Consider the following 26,052-nt stretch of genomic DNA (forward strand, 5'->3'; position numbering starts at 1 on the left):
TTCATCCACATGTCAACTGCAGAAGACCTACCTTTTGGTAAATTAATTAAACTAATTGTTAACCACCTGTAAATTAATTAAATTAATTGTTAACCACCTGTGTTGGCCGCCCTGCATAAAAACGTAATCGTGTGTGATTCCACCACGCCGTCTGTTAGGTCACTAATGCGCATTGTCGTTCTCTCAAACGGCATTAAGAGTACTTAGTATATTCTCACCACAAGAGGTCGCCAAACCTCAGCAAACAGGGTGATTAAAAGGGCATCTCGGGATTTGCTAGTTCATGACAATTAACTGAATTTGTAACAACATACTCCTTATTTAGTTTGAAACAATTGACCCGGATGATAAATAATTTTATTTGGAGTTGATCACTGGAGGAGAAATTACAGCGAGCATGAGGAAAGAGAAAGGTATGGTCGATTGTAAAGGAATAAAATATTGTACTAGAAAGAAGCTGACAAAAAGGGAGAAATGGGCGAGGAGATGAGACCAGGTTGGAGGTAAACAGATGATGGGAGGGGGAGGAAGAGGAGGAGGAGAAGGAGGAGCAGAAAGCAGCCACTCGGTCTGTTTAGCCAGCAGGAGGGCGCAGCAGCAGCAGCAGCAGCAGCCACGGCAACAGCGGCACAAGACAATGGATTGCAATTTACCGAACAGAACCGGATATTAAGGTATGGCTAACTGAGCTAGGCTTGTCAGGCGGTTTCGGGGTTCGTTGTTGTGTGCTTTGTGGCTCTCGGCGAGGTAGGAAGGAAGGAAGCGACGCGGCTCCGCAGACACCCAGCGGGGCCTGGATCTCCTAAGCCCGCCTCCAGGTCCTAAACCGGTGCCGGTGACACGTTAGTACACGGCCACTGTTTGGGACACATTGCATGGATGTCTCCTATGTGCACATAACGTGGAGCTGCTTTTTTCCTCGGCACGCCGAGCTATTTTGTTCATCATTTACATCACATTTTATGATGCTCTATTATTCTTTATTTACTCCTCAAATTGCGCCTGCGTTAAACAATAAATGCGGCACAGGCGCGTTTAATGGACCCAAACCACCATAAAAATGTGTTTGGTTGCACTATTGGGCGTTATTTGGAACGCCGAATTGTATGAGAAAGGAGTATCTCTTAGTAGCACAGTGGTAGCCCAAATGTTTTCAGCGAAAAGCAAAACCTGGAATGAATATTGTGTTTTTCTATGGAAGTTCGCAGCGAGCGGCGTCCATGCCAACACGGCCCGACGCTCACGGTGTGTACGCCAGAGTGAAGCTCTTTAAACAAGGCCATCAGGCCTGAGAGTTTTCTCCACTTGTGCGGGGATTGCGAATAGATAGAGGCATTGTGTTGCCATAATGTGTCCTCTGTTCACTGCTGTGTGCTCGCAGTCATGGTCATGCCTGTACAGGCAGTGTATTAAAAAAAATAGAGCAGGATGGAGCATCTGCTGCAGCAAAGGCTGTCTCACATATGTACCGATTCTTGGGTTGTTGTTGATGAGACTTTTGGCTTGTCCCGTCAGGGGTCATAAAAGACAGTTTTAAAAATAACTCTTTTAAAAGCACAACTGATTCAGCTCTTGTCCTCCGTGGGGAAAAAAAAGAAAGACTGACTGAAAAGTAAAAAATATAAAATTGAAAATGTATTGTTACTGTCAGTCATATACAATGCCCACTTGGCATTATTAGTAAAAACAACAACAACTGCACACACACATACAAAAAAATCCTCCTTTATCATGCTCATTTAGAGCACTACAAGCTAAATTCTGATTGGATAAGCAGGACTGAACTGACAAAAGTCGGCTTATGTTATGACGGAATCGTAATTAATATCACAATGACGGAGTGATGGGTTGACAACTGACCGACTGGGCATGAAATAACGGTCTTCTGTCAAGAAAAGTTTAAACAAAACCTATTCTTGACGTTTCGCGGTAAACAGAAATAATTTGGCATGATTACTATAAATACCAGTTTGGAAGTTGCACTGTTTGGATGCAGAGGAATGAATCGTTAGTTTTTTGTGAGTGATGGGGTGAATGACATTCACCCCACGCTAGATCAAAATAATTATGGAGAAGTGGACTGGCGCGCTTTTGTGTGACACTTTCAGTACAAAATTGTGCAATACAGCCATGTAAGATGAATCATTGCCTCTTATTTTTATTCTTATGAGAGCGACTCCGCTCACCATTTGCATGAAATATACAGCAGCTTTCTTTGATGCAGCTTTCCCGCTGTCTTGATCTTGACCACTATACAGAAAATTACCTCAAACCAAAAAAAGCAGTGGATATACAGTAGTTGTTCTTGGACTGATGAATGACGCAGAAAATGCAGTCTTGGCGGACGGCAGCTTTTTTATGAGCGTGCGCGCATCTGTTCACATTGGCCAACTAAAGTTCACATGATCTCTGTATGAAAAGCCACTGGTTTGTCGAGACAGGATCACAAGATGTGCTTTGACTGCAACGTGTCCATGTGTGAATATCTCTAGGCTGTAGTTTGCCATTGATAAGCACGTCATGCTGTCTTTTAGCCACTTCTATTTAATTTTGTGCTGGAACACATTAAAAGTCAACCTTTCTATTCCTTATCTAATTATCATAGTGTGAATCTTGGTGCAAAGAGTGGGGCATATTTCCTCACTTGGGCCGTGACTCTCATTTTGCACATTTCCCCAATTTAAACATACATTAAATCCAGGGTGGGCAAACTTTTTGATTGGTGGGCCACAATGGGTTCTAAAATTTAACAGAGGGGCCGGACCAGGAGCAGATAGATGGAGTGTTTTTATAACCTCACCTCATCGGAGAAAAAAAACCCCATTTAATTTTAAATAAAAGTGAACAAATGCATTACAACAATATATGTCTTTGAAAAACAACAGTATTTAGAAAATAAAACATTAACAAGGTTTATTCATTTAATTTTTTTCAAGTTCGGCGGGCCGGATTAAAACGTTCAACGGGCCGCATGTGGCCCCCGGGCCATAGTTTTATGCACCACATGTGCAGAGGAACACACTAATTGACAAGTGTATGAAGTGTCGTGTAGTGCACTGCGATTGGCTGGCAACCAGTGCAAGTTGTAGCCTGGGATAGGCTCCAGCTGACCTTTGACCCTTATGAGGAAAAGCAGTCCAGAAAATGGACGAATGAGAGTTGTAGACAATGAAATGGGCTGTTTTTATTGCCTTTATGGTTGGTATCTTTTTTTTTTTTTTTTTGCTCACTCTGAGTTCCGCTGCCACAAGCGGAAGTAACTTTCCTTTTGATTCCTTGAGATCTTTTTGGTTGTCATGGAAATGAAAGCAGTAGCCTACTAGTTGGCATTAGTTCCGGGGTGAACCGTTGCTCCTTCTCATGACACAGGATCTGACTGTGAGTAAAGTATGTGTTCATTTTTTTTTGATCATCGGGGTATTGTGACGAAAGCCTGGCATATACAGTACGTGTTGTCAAGACACCTGGGACGTGTTTGAAATTGGGGGCAAAATCACAATGCCTCCTTTAAAGGGAATGTTCTCCAGATGTAAAAAAATGACTCAGTCGGTAAGGATAAAAATAAAGATAATTACTACTTTGGGGGAAACATATGATCCCATGTTTTCATCAAGTTTATGACGCCAAGTATTTTCAATTGTTTGTATTTAATCGCCGTATTTTAATCATTTAGGCTTTTGTTGTGGTCTTATTGGAAAAATATCTTTCATGGTGTGAATGGAAGCCTCAATTTAGGATGAGTTTGTAGCCACATGGATTTTATATATCTCAACCAATGAGAAACTCAACTGCAGTTTTTTTTTTTTTCCTCTGCATGAAGGTTTCAAGGGTCTGTTTGTATTGTAGCCCGATTCGGAACCACACATAACTAAACAAATCGACTTTATTTTGAATGTGCTTGTCATCAGTAATTTCCTTGTTGGAAACTCCTCTTGTTGCATTCCTCCTGAATTACTTTCCATGAGGCTTTTACACTCTACCTTGAAATTTGACATGTACAATGAACTTCCAGTATTCGTGGGAGATTTCGACCTGAGTCCTTCCGCGAATAATTGCGGCCTCTTTCCTAAAAGGGATTTGTAATTGCATATAAATGGCACAAGATGGCGCAAAAGCACTTCAAATGGCGAGGAGCATAAAGCATCAACACTGGGCCTCTAGCATCTAGCTGCTGTCACAAACTGTCATGACATCACAAAAATATGCGCACCAGCGCTTAATATAACCAACATGCAAAGTCAGAGAAAACATCATCACGTTTGTTGTTTATATTAGCCTGGAACACTGAGGTGGAAACTTGTGTAATCGGAATGGGATAAAACCGGCTTCACACTTATTTGGAATGTAGCATTGGTAGCAATACTGGGAGAGAGACAGAAACATACTTTTACTTTCACTTTGTGTGAGGTGCAAAACGGCAAAATTCCCTCAGATGGAAGCGAAGTAAAAATTAATTGCTTGGCCTGAGCAGTGAATATCTCATTTATTTTTTCAAGCGAATCAGGACGATTGTTTCCAAAACCAAATTCCAGAGTATGCAAAATTGCAAATCCCGTGCGATTATGCGAGAGGTTCGCTGTACTGTATGATACAGTGGTCAACCACAAGAAGTTCCATGAGCCTGGTCTTTGCCCAACTTCCTTTTTGAGATCGCTTCCATTTGGATTCATTCTATTCAAATGTTTTAACATGAACTGTCGTAAGTATAAAATGCATTCATCTCGTGACGTAAAGACAGAGTTCTTTCGAGCATGTGGCCATGGAACAAAAATGGGGTGGAATCTTCCCAAGAGAAAACAAGTACTTCCTGTGGTATGACCTTCGACATCAGCAGCAACTTCGTCCCCGATGAAACTCAAAACCAAAATGCCGAAAGGGCCGATGAAATATGAAGCATATCTGAAGCCTCAGTGTTGAAAGCGCGTATGCAAAAATTTAATTAGTGGAAGATTTAGAAATGACAGTGGGTGGCGTTGCACCAAGTGGGAGAATGTGTTAGCCTGGTTAGCTTGTCCTCACAGCCCAAATTTTTATTTTTTTTTTTATTTTAAATTTTTAATAGCTTTTTTTTTTCTTTCTTCCATTGAAGCCTCAACGTTGTTGCTCAGCTCGTTGTGTTATGTAATGTTATGTTTCATTATATTATGTTCAGCTCAGCTGTTCAGCTCCCTAAAAACGACAGACCGATGCAGAGTCTGCATCACAGCAGACGCCGCTGATCCGTCTGTCGATCTTCCGCTCCCATTCTGACCTCACTTGAGAACAACCCCCCCTGGATTCAATGGAAATGCAATCTACTTTGCTTAAAATGAACATGCTCCGATTAGATTGAAAAGTATTTGCTCAAGATTCCTACCTGAGCAGGGCAGATAATCCTTGCATTGAAAAATGTGATTAAATTGTGGTGAGATTTGATTTGACAGTAGATTTTTTTTTAAAAATATTTGCTGAATAGAATTGTTGCACTGTTTTAGCTCGTGTATTTGTTGCTAAAATCTCACCCAATGTTGTTGTTTTTTTTTTACTTGACCCCCTATTTTACACCATCCTTTTAATCAAAGATTTTTTTGGTTTGATGTTTCTATGACATCATCAACGTATTAGTATTGAGAGCGATGTGATTTAAAAATGTTTTTTTTTTTTTGAATGTTCGTGATATTGTTGACGCCATTTTTGGGTTAGTCAGCAAAATTTAAAGAGAGCAATTTTTATTCGTATGCAACTCTGAACAATTGAAACGTTTTGAAAATTGACTTTTTATTGTCTGTGTGTTTGATCATAATAAATTTAGTGGTTGGTAGCAAACGTTTAAAAACAATGACATCTGAAATAATGAAATGATGGCAAAATACAGTTATGGAATAGATAAACACTGTTATTATTTCAAGTGTCTCTTCTCTTCTCGTCTCACAGCTCATGTTCTACAGACATGCTGCCGCCCTCATCTCCATTAACCTGCTCTTCACCGGGGGACATTTGAAATATCAAACATGATGAAGACAGAACCTGCCTCAGCCACGGCGGACAATGGGGCCTCCGCCGGGAACAGTGGGGGAAGTGGGAGTTCCAACATGCGGAGCGCCTCGCCACATCGAAATGCATACGAGGCAGGTCTGGCGGCGCTGAAGAAAGCCACCGATCACCTCAACGGAGGCTACGACCCCGCCTCCAAACCTGCACCCCTTCCTCGGCCAAACGGGAGGGGTCGTCGATATGGATCAAACGTTCACCGCATCAAGAATATGTTCATGCAGATGCAGTCACCAGGAGATGAGGAAGATGGTGCCAAAGTGATTGGTATGTAATAACAGTGTTATGCACATAACAATAAAAGTCTTTGTGTAACCTATTCGAGCAAGCTCCATCCTCTCATTGGCAGCGAATGAGCAAGCAGTCAAACTGTCCCTGCCGAGAGCATCGAGCCTCAACGAGAACGTCGACCACAGTGCCCTCCTCAAACTAGGGGGCACAGTTTCCGAGAGGGTCAATCGTTTTGACACCAAAACAGATGGAGAATGTGCGAGCTCCTCAGGTTTGTCCAAACTCCAGGAAACCAGGAGGATGTTTGAACAACGGACGCTACAGGTCAGTAATCAATTTTGCTTTGATTATCTGCTTCCCACTGTTAGAAAAAGTGAAGATTCAAACTGTCTCAATTTTAGCATTTGAGCATGAATTTTGACTGTATGTCAGCTCTGTGATTGGCTGGCCCATGGTGTACCCTGAATGGGATATGAGTAACATTTAATAAAATAAGATAAGCATTTAACTCATTTACTGCCATTGACGGCTAAAGACGTCAGATCTTTATTTTCTTACTTGGCTGGTAGTGAATGACTTTGTTTTCCTACAGGAGAAACAAGCTGCTACCAACAGGATTTTGCTGAAGAAGGAGCGAGCTTCTGGCTTCCAGGACAGCCGCCTGGATGTTGTGGCGCGCTTCAATGGCTCTACCGAGGCTTTGGACCGCTTAGATGACCCCCCTATTCCCGCTCCTGTTCCTGCCGCTGCCGCTGCAGCTGCTTTTGGGCCTGCTGAGGCTGTCAGCCCCACCGTGAGCCAACTCAGCGCCGTGTTTGAGAAGGCTGATCTACAAAACAATCTCTACCTCCCCAACCGTCGGTCAAGACCTGCCCCGGCACCAAAGCCAAAACTTCCAACCAAATCAGGACCTGCTAGAAGTCAGGTAAGATGATTTGTTTACCTTCGAGGGATCATTTGCCATGGGATTATTTGATCTTAAATAAGATAGCGCCACTTGTGTAGAATATCTTTGTGAAACTGATCTTGAAACATTATCCCGCTCTGAGGTATTTTATTGAGGATTGTGCATGATGTACGTAGTCACTAGGAATAGTTAGGATGTGGCCCATGGTTTTTAAATCATATCCAGTATTTGTGGTCTACTCCACACAAAATGGGCCCAAAAAAAATAAACACTGCAGCAAAAACAAATTTCGATTCATACAGTTATGTTGACGAAGACAAATTCAGAGCATCTGAGCGTCAAAAACGGAAATTGTTTCGCAAGCTTTGATTGATTACAAGTGTGCCTGTAGCGTCGGTTTCCTTTTGTTTGGCGACACGGTTGAAACAGTGCGGTTTTCTGAAGCTGTCGCGCATCTCTGACACAAAGATGCTTTTCTGCATATCGTCGGCGTCGGGCCAAAACCTTTTCAGTTTTTTTTTTTTTCAACCATTAGCATTGTATCGTGAAAGAGAGCAAGCTATTTTCAACACTTCAGATTGGGTAATAATGTGGAAAAATAACACTCCTGCGTGCGGACCGACCAATAGCATAGATTTTTCAAAATGAAATTCAATATCATCTCAACAATGTTTATAATGTACGAGAACGTCTTATGTTGAACACTATCCTGTCCCGAGCGCTGATCTAACTTTAATTCATTTGAATATGATGATTTTGTTTTTTCATAAGAAATAACGTCAATTGCACAATTTAATTTCATTCCAATTTTTTAACAACATTTTTTTGGTATGGAACGTGAAGCATGTTAACGGTGTTAAATCATCGCATCATTTGTCTCACTCCCACTCAGACGAAAGCGCCTCCTCCAAGTAATGACGACGACGAGGTAACAACTGAAACTGTCAACAACCAAGCGGCAGAGGATGAAGTGACGGATCCGCTCCCGCCGTGCGACATCGGTGGCGCGGCGGTCAGCGAGGATGAGAGATTTCGACATTCAGGAGATCAGCACTCGGACGACACTTCTTCGTCCCATGCGGAGGCCAAACCGGAATCGGAATGCCAGCTCCCGTTGACAGAAGACAGGGGATCTAGTACCCTGGCTGCACCTGGTCCTGAGCCTCCAACAGCGGAACAGGATTGTTGTAGGGGGGATATTGAGGCTGGAGCCAGGTTGGTTCAAGCTGATGTCCACACTTCACTTGAAAATGGGGAAAAAGAGCCACTGGCTTTTGAAGTTACAGAAGCGGACTCTGAGAGAAGAGACGACGAAGAGGAGAATGACGAGGATGGCTCGAGGAAGGAGGATTACTCCGAAGGGGATCTGGTGGATGTGAGTGCGTACAGCGGCCTTGGCGAGGACGACTCCGGGGGGAGCCAGCTGGACGACGATGATGATGATGATGAAGAGGAGGAAGCTTACCATCCAGAAAGCAGCTGCACAGAAATTGAGGGTCTTCCTGAGGAGGAGGAACCCGAGGGCGCCAATAGAAAGATTCGATTCAGCACCGAGCCCATCAAGGTGAGTTTTCAGCTACTAAATTGTTGGTTGCTTGCAGAATAATGCAAAAAACATTTTATTTCCTTACGACACACCCCACTATTTTTGCCATCCGTGTCACAAACTGTGCCCTAATAACTAATATGTCATTCTTCATGAACTAGTAGGAAGTAGCCTGTTAAATAACGAAATAAAACACACAGTGCATCACCATTTTTCACTAGTTGTCAAATGAAATATTGTCCTAATATATCAAAGTGATTTTTGACAGATAACATTTTGCAGGACTAATATTGTTTCCAGTGGGGATAGATTCAGCCGAGACACCCAAAACAATTCGGAAATAAACGAAAAAGTGGATTTAAATTAGTGGATGAAGTAAAAGAGCTCATTGAGTGTGTGTGCGCGGGGGTGTGCGCGTGTGTGTGGTGTAAATTCACGCTTTGACGTGCTTCATTCAACGTCACGCACGTACTCATCAAAGTATGGCGTGCTGCAACTCAGCAGTCTGCTGATTGTGTTGTGTGTGTTGCGACATTAGACTTCCTCACTGAAAGTGACTACATGGAATTGGTGGATTAGCTTCACAGAAGAATAAAAATGCTGTCTCTAGAGAGTGCAAAATTACATGTTGTTTTTTTTTTTTTTCGGGAGAATTACTGGATGACATGTTTTGATGGATCACTTTTGCTTCTGGCCATGTCCTCCTACATCCAATTACATGAGGTTTCTAATCACAAGGAAGAGAGTGACGCATGTGTTTTGAAGTGTCGTCAAGAATGAATTATTTTAATTTGTTGGCCCGAGAAAGGATGTTGCATCATAGCGTCTTGAGGTGGCTGAGGTTACAGCGTTGACCTTTTGCGCAGACACAAAGCTGCAGGGATGTATGTAAAGAAAGAGACAATATGCTGCTATAGCAATGTAATAACAGGTTGGGAAACGTGTTATTACAAGGTTGTGTTTTTGAGTGATCATTGAACTTGTAACCACATGTCCTTGTGATCTTTTTTTTTTCTCACACTGTCTCCTTTTTTTCAGACTCTTTATACAGTACAGCATTTGTGCAGAAGCAAGAGTGACTCATTGTATTGCTAATTGGCCGTGTCTAACCACTGCTAAAATGAGTCGCAGGCATCTCACATCCCACTTATAAAAAAAAAATATATATATAATTAAAGTTTCATTCTAGCGTGATCAGACAGGAGTTTTTGTAGGAGCTATTTAACAACTTCTGGGCATAACTTTTCTGCGAGTGGTGGATTGTTTTCACAAAGCGCATTGCGTCGTGAGTATTAACAGAAATGCCCGGATGATCGGAATTGTCCATATAGAGATCTCCTATTCACTCACTCACGCAATTTACTGCTCTACTCATATTCCACGGACACAATATTAATCAGAATGCCATGCTTAGGCTATTAGTGAAGGTGCATAGAACATTTTTTGCAAAGAATTTTTTGGGGTTGACCTCCCCTTTAATGCTGACATTATTGGAAACACTATAGACGGGCTAACCGGATTACCATTGATACTCAGGTAGTTAAAAACCTTCAACAATTGTTACTTTACCTTACATGGAGCAGCAACATATTAAAAAAATAGCATGCAACATTATTCACTGCATATATTCTCTAATATCTTCGGGAACAACATATACAGTATAATCAGAGTTAAGTTGGCTCCAGCAATTCGGCTCCATTGCTGATATTGTTATTAATATTAATTGTAGTCGTATAAATAGAAAGTGTAGCAAAGTATTTAATGACAAATTATGTAAACAAAGGTAACTCCTGACTGTGGGTTTTGTTAATACTGCTAGGAGGCATGCTATTAGCCACTGGCGTCTTAATTTTATTTTAATCTGTGACCGAAGCGTTCCAAGTTTGTCTATTAATACGCGTGGCCTTAAGGCAGTCTCATTTCTAATTTAAAAAAAATCACAATCGGTACAAAACCAACTCTTCAGAAGCCGTAACGCTTCCCTCCTCTTCGCCTCCACTCTATCACGCTTGTGTTTACGTGTGCTGAATAGTGAACAAGGTTACCCCTGTGAGTGTGAGAAAAGCACTTGGAATGTGGCTGAGTGTGTTTGTTTGTAATTGACGTACGTCCGCAAAATCTTGGGCAAAATTCTTCATCTAGAGGGGTCAAAATATCCACGAGAAAATCTCTTTTAGGTGGAGGGCTGTGCCAGTTCTGACAGTTGTTGTTGTCTGTGGAACAAGTACCCCTTTTATTCTACAAGGGGAGTGCCTGATGCTTGAAAAACGTTTCGACGACAAGTGTCAAAAATGTGTTTCCATTGTCATTTTGCAACTAGACAAACATAAAAGATTTCGTAGTGGTGTTTTTCCTTTTAACGTGTGTCTTTGTGTGTGTGTGTGTGTGTGTGTGTGCGTGTTTTAAAGTGTTTCTGCTTGTTGTTTGTTGACATTTCTGTCACCATGGAAAGTGTGTGACTTCATGAGTGTATCTCGGCGGGTAGGGCACAACGCAGCGACCTCATTATGCATGCACACACACGCACACACATTCACACGGCTATAAAGTTACTCAACAGGAAGGAAATGTGACAACAGGAAGCAGTTTAACAATCCTGCTTTCGAACCCTGTTTGTGTCGGTGTGTGTGCATCAGATGCAAAAGAAATAATTATGTATCCCACATATAATAGCGTTGGCTGTGTCGGTCCCAAACAAAAAATTAGCATATCTTTCAGACAGAGGGAGAGAGAGAGAACAAGTCAATGCTAGAGCCAAAATCATGCCAGGCTAGCCTGGGGTTGCCATAGAAACAGAGCCATGTGATCATAGCAATGGTCATCCGGCAGACATGCTTCTGGCCTTTTAGAGAGAAGGGGGAGGAGCATAGTTGTCTGTCTTATTACTCATCGAATATGTGGGACAAAAAATGGCTAAGTTAGTTCATGAAGGAACTATTTGAGCACATGTTAAGAAAAATAGATTGTTTTGCTCCAATTCTACAGTTATAAATTGTCATTTATTTTATTTGAAGAAGTTGAAGGCCCATTATTGATGCATTAACATCAAAGACAGTGCTAAAGTGGAGGCCAAAATTGGTGCCATTGACAAAAGAAATCGGAAATCAAATCCTCAAGTGCAATATGCAACAATACTGATATTTGTTATTTTTAGCGATGCAACTTTTTTTCAAGTCACACTTGCCGATCGTATTTGGCATATTTGAAAACGAAGGCCTCTGCCCACTCTGCATCCCGCCCACACGTCTGTTTTGAAGTTGACCTCGTGTGCTGTTGAGTTCTGCCTGTACTTTTTGTCATTCATTGTTCAACCTGAATTCCTGTCATGTCTGGTCATGTGTGCTCTCACTCGGGTTCTTCTTTGTGATCCTGTGACAGTTTGCGTCACGGCTGCCACTAGTGGGAGGATTTCATAATCCCTCTTTTGCTTGCTCTGACCTGCCAAGACAATATTACAGTTCTGTTTAAAGACCCTGACCTTTAGAACATCACGTTACTCGGGGATGAATAAAGATGTTTTTACTCCGAAAACACAACGACCAACTGCTGCTCTTAGACTAAAAATGTGTCTCTCCCGATTTTGTTCGCTTTTGACCCGCACCTCACTCCCACCATTTTAACTCATTCGCTACCAGCCGAGTAAAAAAAAAAATAATAAAAATAAATAAATTTGTACCTCCCCTTCACCATTTTCAGGGTGAACGTGTCATCAGTTGTCTTTGTAAACCACGCTGTTGCTCGCTCCACTTTTTGTCTTTCTCTCAAGTTGTCATTGTAAGGCACTCCTGAGGCATCTTCGAGCTTCCTTTTACTTACCGGTTTCTAATCGGGCCTACATCATGTTTCAAACATTCCACATAATCACCGTCAAGTGCTGCAAGTCCTCCAAAGATCAATCGTTCTGCCTCACCAACCTGCGAATGTGTCGCTTACCTCATTTCAATACCTCATCATCTCTTTTTTCTCTACAATTTACTACATCTTGTTCAACCACCAAGTCACTGTATTTTTTTTTTGTCTGCCCAGATGGTACACCTAGCCTGTCTCCTTAATCAATTTCTGTATTATCACCCGCTAATTCCAACAACGTACAGCTTTTCTCATTTCCTAGTAATTCCTCCTTTCTTGACTTCCACCTGTTGACCTTTCACCCGTATTCTTTTTCTCTTCTCCATTCTCATTTTATACACTTTTATCTTATGCTCTCTGGCTATGCTTTCTCCTGTCACCACCACCTTCCAATTTCCAATCTCAGGCTGCATTGTGTGCACCTGTCTCCGCTCTTATATGCCAACTTGTCTTCCTCTTCCTTTTTGGAAATAGTTGTTAACCACAGGGAGTCCCATCATCTTGGCAAAATCCACCATTTTTTTGTCCTGACACATTCCTTTCCTTAACACTAAACCTGCGCTAACCTGCCCAATCGAGGTTTGCTCGTATCCCCACCCCTCCCCTATAAGGCGTAAATATTTACAACTTGAAGATTTTCCATTTCTAGCTTCATAATCATCACCATGTCCAATTCAAATTTAAATGAGTATTTTTTTTTTTCTTTCATGGGATTTAAACCTAATTAATGTTTTGGGTAGTATTAATGCAGACTGCGGCCCGGGGTCCACATGCGGCCCGTTAAACGTTTTAATCCGGCCCGCTTAACTTAAAAAAAAAAAAATGAAATGAATAAACCTTGTTAATGTTTTGGTCACCAGTCAAAGCCTTTTGCACCAAATCAGCTGTGATAGGCTTTAGATCCCCCATGACCCTGACCAAGTTCAAAAATAGAAACGAATGGATGCATGTTTTATAAAATGTTTCACCCCGTCTGTAGGTATTCACGACCTACTGTAATGAAGACTATGATCGGCGTAATGATGATGTGGACCCAATGGCAGCGTCGGCTGAGTATGAGCTGGAGAAGAGAGTTGAGAAGCTGGATCTGTTTCCCGTTGAGCTGGAGAAAGGTGAACACAAGCACGCACACTTCTAAATATGCACGTCTACAAATACTGAGTCACTCAGACAAGCCGCTTGCCTAAATACGCACACACACACACACACGACTAGTCACAACATTGTGACCGCTTGCGCAATATATTAGGAACGGCTTTCATTATAATGCAGTGCAATTCTACACCACAGCAAACGACTACAACAATCATTCACGTGTTGTTAAATTGCGGTAATACAGTGATAGTGTGAAACATAACTGCCTAATCTTTGTAAAGGCAAAATATTTCATGGTCCCCATGCATTCAGTAACTGAGAAGGCACTGCTATTAGAATTAGAATTAGAATTAGAAATCCCATTAGGAGATTAAAGTCAGTGGAGATTAGCCTAAATAGGGGTGTAATTCTGGAGAGGATGGAATTGAACTAGCAACCACCCCCACATGGGTGGTTAAAGGCAATTTAAAGACAATTTCATACCAACAAATACAGCTGATCAAGGGGGTACTTTATAGCAGGGGTGGGCAAACTTGATTGGGGGGCCTCAATGGGTTCTAAAATTTGAGAAACGGGTCGGACCAGGAGCCAGTGAATGGAGTGTTTTGGTCACCTCACCTCATCTGAGAAAAAAAAAAATACATTTAATTTGAAATGAAAGTGAACAAAAACATTACAACGAAATATGTCTTTGAAGAACCACAGTATTTAGAAAATAAAACATTTACAAGGTTTATTAATTTAATTTTTTTCAACACAGTATTTAGAAAATAAAACATTAACAAGGTTTATTAATTTAATTTTTTTCAAGTTCGGCGGGCCGGATTGAAACGTTTAACGGGCCGCATATGGCCCCCGGGCCATAGTTTGCCCACACCTGCTCTATACACCCATTGCTTATTGTCATAAATTCATTCTGGCACCTTTCCTATAGAATAAAAAAATCTGTATATATTTCAATGATGTAATTTTGACACACTGCATTCCTGTGTGTGTGCGTGTGTGTGTGTGTCTTTCAGACAGCGACGGTCTGGGAATCAGTATCATAGGAATGGGTGCAGGAGCCGATATGGGTCTGGAGAAACTGGGCATTTTCGTTAAGACGGTCACTGAGGGTGGAGCTGCACAGCGAGATGGCAGGTAAAGGTTTACTTCAATTAATCTTCTTGGGGGTGCTGCAACTGGGTGACATTGGTGACTACATTTGTGTAAAACTAAAACCAAGTGTTAAACCATTTTAGTCTGCGAGTTTGTGTGTCAAATGGATTTAGGAGGTGAAGGAAAGCGGACATGCTTGTTTTTCACTTGTCTCTAGTCTCACCAGAGGCTAAAAGCTTAATTGTGTTTCCTCTAAAAGGTTTCCTTGATTCTTTCGAGTTTATAGATCCTCTAAATGTCACACAATATTTGCAGCAGAGCTGTTATCGGGATTGCTGCTTTCTGTCAACTAACTTTACTCACAACGTTCACTTCTATTGCCTTAATTAAGTTTGACATCACTTAAAATGAGACGATCACTGCACGCATTTTCTTTCTCGTTACCAGACTCATTTACTTTCACTTGTAGGTACGCCTTATCTAATGGGGCCTGTATTGATTTTTAGACGTTTTATCGACAAACGGCCGAGGTAGGAATGTATTACTTAGTCTTACAGGAGCATCGTGGGTGTTAGTAGATTAGCTTTAGAAAAGTTCACATTGACACTACTGTGCGTTGAGTGTAATATAAAGCAATTTTGCTTTTAACTTATAAGGACTTTTTTTTCCTGATTGTGTTGTTTGGCCGATTGTAAAATGCGGATGCATTAGATTGTTTTTTTTAATAATTTTTTTAATACATATTGTACAGTTCATAGTGTTCTGCTTTGATCTGAATTGTAGGATCCAAGTGAACGATCTGATCGTTGAGGTTGACGGGACCAGCCTGGTTGGTGTGACTCAGAGCTTTGCTGCCTCTGTCCTACGCAACACATCAGGCACCGTCAAGTATGCATTGCAATCGCTTCATTGGCCTCTACATGTCTGTCACATTTAAACGTTCCTTTATGTACATGTCTGTTTTTATTTCCTTTGCACATTTTTTTTTTTTTTTGTACTTTGTAACCTGTGAGCTTAAAAAAGGTTTTACCGAAAAGGTAATGTTAGTCATATCATTTCCAGGTTTGTGATTGGGCGGGAGAAGCCGGGGGAGCAGAGCGAAGTGGCTCAGCTGATCCAACAAACTCTGGAACAGGAAAGATGGCAACGAGAGATGATGGAGCAGCGATACAAGCAGTACATGGATGAGGATGAGGAGGTAAGGCGGAATGATGTTACGCGTAATCATCACGGAAGAAAATGCGCAATCTGCCACCTGCTAACAGCTATGAAATCTTTCAATCTTCAGCAAATATATTCCAGATTTTGTTTTTCTAATCACGCATTAGAATATTAGAGATGTTAAAAGTCACTAATGGCAGAATGGTATTTGGTGGGTTCGATGTGGGTTCAATATTCTTAAACATAGTCCATCACCGCCACCTTGTGGTCAGAGTGAGAAATATTCACTTGTAGAACACAAAATGTTTAATAATAATGACACATCAGAATTACCTCAAAGAGGGGACGTGTTCAACAGCCTCCTCCATCTTTCTTTTTTTTTTTTTAATAACTATAAGAACTGGCTAATCCAGCTGTCACCCCCATCAAATGCCTTGCCATCGCAGTTGCCTCAAAACTGTTGGCAATTAATTTAACAATAATATATTACTAAATAAAAAATGTGTTTAGGATATTGTGCACAGAAGCGTTTTAATCATCAGTTTACAATTAATTAACACACCAAGAATTAGAATTTTTTATTATTTTTTTTTTTTACCACTCCACGGTTGACATAAAAATCAATATATTTGCTATGCTAACACGTGAAACATTTTATTGATCTATTCTTACAGATTACAAAGAATTCCAGCTGTTTTGCCTTTGAGTAGTGCTGGATGTCAGAGCAGCTTCCCAACTCTGAAGCTTGTAAAATACCACCTCTGGTCAACAATGTTACGACATTTAGCGTTCTCGGCATCGAGAGCAAGCGTGCAAAGATATTGGACATCGATGATTTTGTTAAATGTTCTAAAAATAATGATAATCATGAAATGGCTTAAGGATCTTTGTGAGTGAGTGTATCTGCTAAATGTTGATAAATGGATATTTTGTCAAAGACTGTGACTAAATGTAGACAGTCAAGTATTTCAAATAAAAACCTTAACATTTTTGTTGTTGGGTTAGTGTTCAATATTAAGCTATGTTATTCGTGTGGCATGCAGACAGCTTGCTAGGGAATGTTTTAATTGAAATCTGAACGTGAAATATGTGTGTATTTGGGGAGCGGAGAGTGATAACCTCTGCCCCCCACTTAAAGAAGAACATCCCAACAGTGGTAGTGATAGTGCGACGGTCTGGGGCTGCTCTGTTACTTCAGGACCTGGATGTCTTGCTTTGATTGAAAGAGCCAATAATTCTGCTCTTTACCAGAAAGTCCTGCAGTTTTTTCCGGCCATAACAAGAAAAACCTTCATTTAAAAGCTTTATTTCATGTTTACTTGGGTTGTCTTTGACTGATATTTAAATTTGCGCCAAACGTGCAAAAGAAAAACATCGGGATGGGGGCACTTTTTCACACGACTATAAATTGAAAAAACGTGAATGAATTGTCGTGCCGATGGAGGTGTTTTCCATCCACCAATGACCCACCGCATCCAACAGCTGGAGCAGCAGTGAAAACAGGTTGCTGTGTGTGGCGACCATGTTGGTGACCCCGTCATAACATATCTCAGCGCTTTAAGATGGTGTGACCCGGTAGCAGTTACTAATCTAACCTTGCTCCTTGTTGTTTTAGACAGGTGAGTATGCAACAGATGAGGACGAGGAGATGAGTCCCATGTTTCCAAATTCCATTGAGGTTTTCGACCTGGCTGAGCACCAAGACTCGTTGTCTCCTGTCGAGCTGGACCCTGAGAAGTTAACCCACAAATTCAAGGAGGTACGATGACTTTGTCTTTGGATAATTAATTACAGTTAAACCACGATTATAGGGGAGGAAACTTTCAGTACGTACCCGCAGTAGGTGAAAATCTTCTATAATGAGAGGAAATGAGAAAATACTTATGATGATATAATCTGTCTACACTTTAAGAACCACAAATATTATTGGAGCGAAGTCGGAAACCTCTGCCTCTTCTTCTTGCTCCTAATTAAGCTGCATTTCTTTCAATAGACCTCAGTGCTGCCTGGCATGTTGCAACACAACCGCAGACGTGCAGTCAGGGAAGGCAGGAAAGTGAAGAAGAGTAGAATCTAAACCAAAAAAAAAAAAAAAATGCTGAAATAAATTTCTTTCGATTTTAGTTCTCTGGTCTGTGATTTATATTGATTTTTCTTATTTTTTTTTTATTGTGAAAATTGCAAAAAAAAAAGAATAAATAACACCATCTGTTGGAGTTCCAAACATGTCAGAAAAACGAATTAGTGAAGTTTTCTTTAATTAAAAAAAATTCAATTATTGTTATTTTGGTCTTTATTCACACACTTAAAATCTGAAGGTGTCCCGAACCTTTCGAACACTCGCACGACCTCCCGCCTTCTTACTGCGCATGTGCAATCTGAATGAGGAAGACAAATCTCGATTGTGAGGAAAATGACGCCAGCCACAGTCTGTGCACTCTAAAATGTTTTTCCAAATGAAATCCTAATACGAAAGATGGATATAATTTGAGAAATCTATCAACGAGCGAGTGAAAAGGAAGACAAAGCTGGAGATTAATTTGAGCTTGGATGAGAGGCGAAACCACTTCGAAGACAACCAGACCAGTCCAGTTGCAATCAATTCAATGTCCTGAGAATACAATAAACCTGGATGAATGAGGCTATTCGCAGGCTGGAGATTAACGATCCACTTCAAACATCAGGTCAGGTTTGCCAGTTTTTAATACCAGTCTGCTAATTTAATGAAAAATATTCAGTAAATTTATAAATCTAATAAAATGCCTGGCCGGGCATGAGCCCCACTGCTCGTCACTGAGCACAAACTGAAGGCACTGTAAATTAGCAATTGTGGAAATTTATAAAAAAAATAAATCATACAAATTATTAAGATTTTTTTTAATGTTTGTATAGTGAATGGTTGTAAGTAGTACGAAAGATGAAGCATTATAGTGGACCAACACTTAGATCAAATACTGTATCTGCTGTTTAATTTTCTAAACTAACAACAAAACTGTTTCCACTTACATTCTACTTGCAGCTTCAAATCAAACATGCAGTAACCCAAGCCGAGATCCAGCTGCTGAAGAGGAAGGTGAGAGCCTCTTAAAATTCTACACATAAAAAAAAAAAAGCGGCGATATCCGTGTTGCACTGCAAATGCACCCCAATGCTGGCTCAGCTGTGACAAACTTCCCCACAGTTGGCTCACGCCGATCAGGATAAATTGCGTTGGCGAATGGAGCGAGCTCAGCTGGAACAAAGCATCCGGGACAGTAAAGAGAGGATGGAGAAACTGGAGAGTTATTGGATGGAGGCCCAGTCGCTGTGTAAGGTAAATTATTAGGGAATAACGATGATGAAATGATACACGTGGACAGAATCCTTAGTACCCATCTGCAACATAATGTCTTTTATTTATTTAATTTCATGTTTATTTTCTATTTAATTGTTTAATCCTGAATTAATTTAATTGATATATTAAATTATTTTTTTTATTGCACTGGAGAGGGGAGCTCTCCAATCTCCTTGTACGCCGAGTACAATGACAATAAAGGGCATTCTAATTCTGATTAATTAAAGAAAAACCCACAGTGGTCATATAAATAAGATTGTAAAATAAAATGAAAAAAAAATAAAAATGATGGTACCCTTAAGAAGGAATAAAAACAATTTGACTGCAATAACTATGTAACGAAGGCGTGTCCTCTTATTAGCCTTTATCTTCACACTTGTAATTAGCGAGTTGTCACTATGTTGTTTGGTGACAAGCTGGGGATCGGACTAAACATGGAACACACAGAGTTGTTCCCAGGATTTTGGAGGAAAATTTGTGACAAATTGAAGAGGAGGATAATGCTTTATGAATGGTAACAAAAATGTTCTAAATTGCAGATGTCCCGGATTTACTAAGTGTCTAACTATGTTTCTTTTTAAGGCAGTGGATGAACACTTGAAGGAAACCCAGGCTCAATACCAAACCCTAGAGAGGAAGTATAGCAAAGCCAAGAGAATGATCAAAGAATATCAGCAGAAGTAAGATTTCTTTATGACAAACCTCATGCGCTTTCGTAATGCCAAGACAATATCTTGTTGATATGTGTGTGTCTGTTTGCGCACGCCTTGTAGGGAGCTTGAGTACCTGAAAAAGGAGGCAGCTCAAAGGCAAGCGGAGGAAGTCAGCGAGGCCTCACACAAAGAGGAGGCGGACAACTTGCAGGAAAAGGTACGGTTAATAAAGTTGATTTAGTAGATCAGATTTGAGATATTAACACTCAACACATTTGGCGGCCATTTACTTCTCTATCGCACAGTCAGCAGTTCTGTGTTGGAATGTCTGTAAGATCTCACCTCATTATACATTTAAAACAAAAATAAACAGTGCGTTCAGGGTGTACAAGAAAAAAACGTTTTAGGAATATCAACATCAATTAAAATAAGAGGTGTGTGTGTGTGTGTGTTCAAACATTAGATTGTGATTGTGACGGTGTGCATGAGGTTTAATATTTTATGACTTGTCAAACATGTTCTATGATTGGATTTCAAATTACTTAGCGAGGTTGACTGAGGTGAGATTTGAATATATTTGTTCCATAGCTGGGCGCTCCTACACTTTATGGAAATTTGACAGAGCTCCGTGCGACACAATAGGAAATGTAGCCAATTTGCATATCTTGGTTATGAGCATCACTGTTGAACTGGGAAAAAAAATTAAAAACAATAAAAGGCGGAGAAAATTGAGAAGACTGTAACAGGACCGTGTAAATAAATATGCAAATTTTGTATGGCCTGCATTTGAATATTCCAAGCCTTTTATTATGTCTACAATTTCCTTCTCAGTAGGAGGATTAAAGTTCTGTATCGGATCAAAACAGATCACAGTAAACATCCAGGCAGGAAAACTGTTTTTTTTTTTATTTAGAAGTTGCTGACTCCCCACATAGTTTTTATATTTGAGATCCCTGTCATTTAACTTCTTCCCCATCGGGTGGAGCAACGACGCAATGGATGGATGAAGAACCTACTCTGATTTGTTTCCATCTTCTTGACAGCACGACACTGACTGACCTCTTGGTTGATGATTAAGTCACAAGTTCGGTCACGCTCTTTTCCATCATCGGAGCGGCTTGAAAATCTGTGTCGGGCTGTGTAACCGATGTGCGTTCTCTGAAGGCGTGTAGTTTTCAAGTGTCAAAAAGGACATCATGAAGTTAAATCATAATGAAATAACATAAATGGAGACGATTTCAGCCTCAAGAAATAATCTGGAAATGTTAAACTAGTGAAACAGCACAAATTTGAAGTTGCGCTTTTGTAGGCTGAAATGTGGACATTTTTAGGCAGCGACAGACGACAGTGTAGCACACAGTAGCTGTTGATTTCCATTTTCTGCATGGTAAACAGTGTCAGTTATTTCTCAGATTAGCACAGGCCGGCACATTTGAGAGTGGGAGGGCTGCGCTGCTGTGGGAGTGGTCACAGCTGACTTCAGTCATGGCCAGTCAAAGCGGCATCTGTGATTTCCCTTCAAAGTCACTCACTAGAATCTTGACATGGCGAAGCCTTATCTGCTCTGCCTACCCCTCGATCATTTATGTGACCCCCCCCAGAGAGGGATGATTTAAAAAAAAAAATTGTATCATAATAATAATGGCCATAATGTGTTCAGTGAAATGATTCCTACAATCATTCAAAGTATTTGCTGCTCTCTGATCACATATTCATTCATGAAATATCCTGCTAGACGTGCTGCCTACCACGTGTCGGCCAGGCACATCTCCAAGACATTCCTTATGCTATGTCAGCACGCTCTGCTTGGTGGAGACCGGTCTGCCAAGTTGGAAAACTGCTATGAAAATCAGGATCTGCCGGCAGATGCGCTGTCTACAAACATAGAGCCCTTTGTTTGCGCTCATGTGACCACATGGCTTTGTTTGATTGGTAAAATTGAGGCAAACGTCAGTAATGGTCGGAGTTGGATTGCTGAAATGAATGAATTGATTGGCTGGCAAAAATACAAACAGAATTTAGGCCTGCTCAAATTTTAATGTCACGCTCGTGTGATTTCTGTATTTCTGTTCCCATCCATATGATGTTTTTTTTTCCCCCTCAGATTACAGACCTGGAGATCCAAGTGGATGCTCTGAAGCCCCCGAACCCCTCCTAGACTCCTCGCCGCTCCGCTTCCTGTCCGTGACGGGAGGACGCGGCGCTCTGCCTTTCACACTGACGGACTACAGTTCAGTCGATCACTCACGTGAGCGGGAAGCCGACGGAAGCTGACAAAGTGGAGCGTAGAAGAAGAAAAGGAGGACGGCAGAGATGTGAGACCTCTCTTTTGGAATTTATGGCCAATCAACAATCCCAGAATGCACTCGGTGTGAAACCCGCAATCTTCCTTGTGTGTCTTCCTGGCAACTGTCACGGCAATCAACAAGGAAAGCATACTCGGCTTGATTTATAGATGATTTATTTTGTTCTCCCTGTCGTGAAATGTGTCCTATGGGGAGGATGTTAAAGAAGCAGGCTCGTCACTAAGTGCTTTACAGAGTGACGGAGGACGTCTCGCAGAGTACTGTTGCTGTGCTCCTTCTCAAACTACGCCGGTGGTCGCGATGCTGCCCGCGCTCGGACTACAATAGACTGAATATGCACGGAGAACAAAAAGTGATGAGAGTTGAACCCAGATTCTGCCCCGTTAGTTAACATTGAAAGAAAAGTCAAAGAAGCCAACAAAGCCCATCTCTCGTACGAAACAGAATTTGGAGTCTTATTTCTCCATAAGCGAAGGAATCAGGTAAACATTTGCATTTTGAGTATGAAAGCGTGGTGACATCCTGTTTTGTAAATATTCTCAACGTCTATTTAAGTGTTAAATTAAGCAATGATTTGTGGCGGATATGGAAAATAAAAAAAAAAAAAATGCGCACACCCCTGGTGAGGTTTCTGTGATGTAGTCTAAAGGATAATGGAACAGATCGAGAAAAAAAATTGTAAAATAGAGCAATGTGGTTGCTCCGTTGCCTATTTAGAAAAACACGCATGTTCGGTTGACTGAACACTCAAAATTGTCCAGAAGTGTGAATGTGTGTTTGAGAATTTGTCTATATGTGGCATGCGATTGGCTAAAGTCCATCCAAGGTATGCCACGCCTCTTGCCGAAAGTCAGCTGGGATAGGCTCCAGCTCACACGTGACCTGTTGAGATTTTCAAAAGGTGTCTTCTGTTCAGTGTTTGTCAAAAATTTGACAGTTTAATTTTAATAGAAAAGGCAATTATTTATTATAACCTCACAAAAACCTGCCATTTATCAGGGATGTGTCGACTTTGTTTGTTATCCACCTGGTTTCTTATAAGCAGGCACGTGCACCAATGTTTTTGGGAGTGAGTGCTCGAGCCCAAAAAAAGTGCACCCATTGCCAAAATTGTTTGTACAATTAAGAGAGGAAAAAAAACAGAAGTATATATTTACCTTATATATTAATTTCTGTTAACATTATCATGTAATAAATAATACATTTAGCAAAGGGGGTAGGTGTGTTACAAAAAAAAGTCTACACACCCCTATTCAAATGCAAAGTCTTTATGACACACAAAAATTAGACCAAATTAAAAAAATACTAACCTATTAACCTTTTCCCACTTCTGGTTAACGCATAACCTATGTAACTCAATTAAAAACTATTTATAAAGTGACTGCAGGAAAAAGGGCATTTTTTTTTTCATCCAGGACAGGGCAAAAGGGCTTGTGCTTGAGCACCATTAAGTGGTGTGCACGTGCCTGGTTATGAGAAAGGCAAGTGCAAAGCTGACATGTTGCTCCATTCAGGAGTCCTGATTTAAGTGGGGTGGGGGGGGGGGGGGGGGTGAGGACCAGAAACACCAGAGGTTTAGTCATTTGATTTCGACAGAACTATTTAAATACGTTTGCGGTCATTATATACTGTATAAACAAATTACAAACGAAAAGTTCAGACTGGATCTGTAGTCATTAGGTATTAATATTAGAGTGTTCCCGTTTTGTAATTAAATATACAACTTAAAACATTTAATTCTAAAACCCATTTTTTTCTGACTTCAAGTGATTTATTTCCAAATAATAAATAGATTAATTTGAATAATTATTGGGCGTAGTCTTGTCTGTGCTTATTTTTGTATACATTTAGAAAAATAACAAGTGCAGACCGAGTTGGCCAAATTCTGTGTATTTGCATTCGCTTCACTCACGAGAATTCCCGGGAATACATAGAATCATTTAGAAATTAATGTAGACTAGAAATTTGCACAATTTACATAAAATGTAAAACAAAACATAATAGTTATTGCAATAGGCATTCTAGAAAAAAATGTTGAATTTAGCCCAAATCTCATACACATATGATATTATTAGTTATTAACAGTAAGTCAGTTTGGGCAGCATAACATCGCCTTTTTGGGAATGAGCTTCTCTTTAAGCACAGGCGAAATGTAGTGACAGTATTATTGATAAATAAATGATAAAACAGTGTATGCCCATGTTAGTCGTATGAAAAGCCAGAATTTAAAGTTTATTATGAGGAGTTGACAATTCTTCATAAGCGCTTTTAGTTGATATCAGAGATAATTGAATTAAACTTGTTTCATCCACCAGTGTGAGCTAGAGCCTATCCCGGCTGATTTTGCTCAGTGTTATAAATATTTTTCAGTGTTTCAAACAACACACTTGGAGTCATTTGCAGAAAGGGAGGCTCGAGTCAAGACATCCCTTTTTTATTTTCAAATGCTTAGACTACTACAAAATTGTGTTAGCGGTGTTGTCGTTTGCAGTATTGTGACGGAATACTGGATCAACGTTTGTTGCGTATGATATTTTGGTTGATGGGATTTGTAGTATTTCGTGCGACGAAATGCGAGTTTATTTCTTTTCAATTTCAACAGTGCTGGGATGAGCAGTAAACGCATCATGTCGGAGCTCATTTTGTCTGCCGCAGATGGCAGATGGCTTCCTCTCCCATCTTTTTTTTTTTTTTTTTCGGGTTGATTGTGTATTTGAAAAGCATGTTTAATTAATTGAAGCACAGCTGGAGCCTCGTGCTTGCTCGTGCTGTGAACAAACAAAAGTATTTCCTGTACGGATGCCGTTATCCCGCGCTGGTAACATCATTGGTGTGTTTTTATTTTATGTGGACTTTTTCTTTTTCTTTTAAATGATCTATCACTGCACTCATGCTTTTTGATGGGATTTTAGGTTGTCACGCTCTTTAGTGAGGTTTGCAATTTATTTGCCTTGTTAGCTCTTATTGCCTTTAATGTTTTTGCATAGCTTTAATGTATGGGAAGCCATTTGAGCATTTCATTCAATATCCCTGTTCGAACATTAACGTCCGTACTGCTACACTCTCCATCCTCATAAGTAAGACAATGGACCTTAAACTGGACATCAAAGTCATGGATTAATGCTTTGCCGCTTTCCATATTAACATCCTTTCACAACTCTTCCATATCTGCTCCGTGTTCGTGAAATGCAAAACAAGACACGTTTACAGCTAAAAACGAACACTGGAATATATCTCACACTTCAATTCCATTTGATTGTAGGCAGACCGATGTCTTCCTCCATAACGCCCAAACACAAATGTTTACCATCTGATAAAGTACAGCATTTCACTCACGGAATGGGTCGGTCGGAGCAGCTGAATGTGTGAAGTGCCTTGCTTAAGGGTTAAGGATGATGGAAGTTGAACACCGCAGTCCAAAAGGTGTTTTGGTTCATTTTACGTGGCAATACTCAGGGTGGAAATAAAACTGGAAAACTTGTCCTGGAAAAAAAAAAAAAAAAATTGACATCCACAGTTGCAATGGTCCAATTGAGCAAATGGAAACAAGGTCTTAAACGCCGAAAAATGTTATGTTTCATAATGCTTCTTTACCCAAATGTTTTTTTTTTTTTCTATGTGCTTGGCTTAGAACAAAGTGACGGAATAAAAAATGTGCCATGTAGTTTGCTGAATGAATGGTAGTTACAAGTTGGTGCCAAACAGTGTGAGTGGGACAATCTTTACCTCTCTGCCTGGGTCCGTTCGTTAGTGGATGTCACCATGTTTGTCAGAACCAACACCTGTTTATCAGCATTTCAATAAACATGTTGAACAACAATTGCAATTGAGTTTTTTTTTTT

General features: G+C 40.5%; 1 protein-coding gene across 2 annotated transcripts; it reads left to right on the plus strand.

Annotated features, from left to right (window-relative positions):
- The first annotated feature begins 501 nt into the window (after positions 1 to 501).
- Positions 502 to 26,030, plus strand: LOC148322728 (neurabin-2-like). 2 transcript variants are annotated; one of them, XM_088316684.1, is made up of 15 exons: positions 502 to 674; positions 5,914 to 6,297; positions 6,380 to 6,585; positions 6,854 to 7,186; positions 8,061 to 8,732; positions 13,543 to 13,675; positions 14,678 to 14,798; positions 15,540 to 15,644; positions 15,819 to 15,954; positions 17,533 to 17,676; positions 18,937 to 18,990; positions 19,099 to 19,230; positions 19,834 to 19,931; positions 20,025 to 20,121; positions 22,009 to 26,030. In XM_088316684.1, the coding sequence occupies exons 2-15, from the start codon at positions 5,991 to 5,993 to the stop codon at positions 22,060 to 22,062; spliced, it is 2,592 nt and encodes an 863-aa protein (XP_088172810.1). In that variant the 5' UTR covers positions 502 to 674; positions 5,914 to 5,990; the 3' UTR covers positions 22,063 to 26,030. The 2 variants fall into 2 exon arrangements, with proteins under 2 accessions (XP_088172810.1, XP_088172811.1); XM_088316685.1 differs by lacking the exons at positions 18,937 to 18,990; positions 19,099 to 19,230; positions 19,834 to 19,931; positions 20,025 to 20,121; positions 22,009 to 26,030 and adding an exon at positions 17,911 to 18,870.
- The last annotated feature ends 22 nt before the right edge of the window (positions 26,031 to 26,052 follow it).

This window comes from Idiotropiscis lumnitzeri, chromosome 15, assembly GCF_059441095.1.
Source record: "Idiotropiscis lumnitzeri isolate Australia: NSW breed Sydney's pygmy pipehorse chromosome 15, RoL_Ilum_1.0, whole genome shotgun sequence".
Classification (NCBI taxonomy): domain Eukaryota; kingdom Metazoa; phylum Chordata; class Actinopteri; order Syngnathiformes; family Syngnathidae; genus Idiotropiscis; species Idiotropiscis lumnitzeri.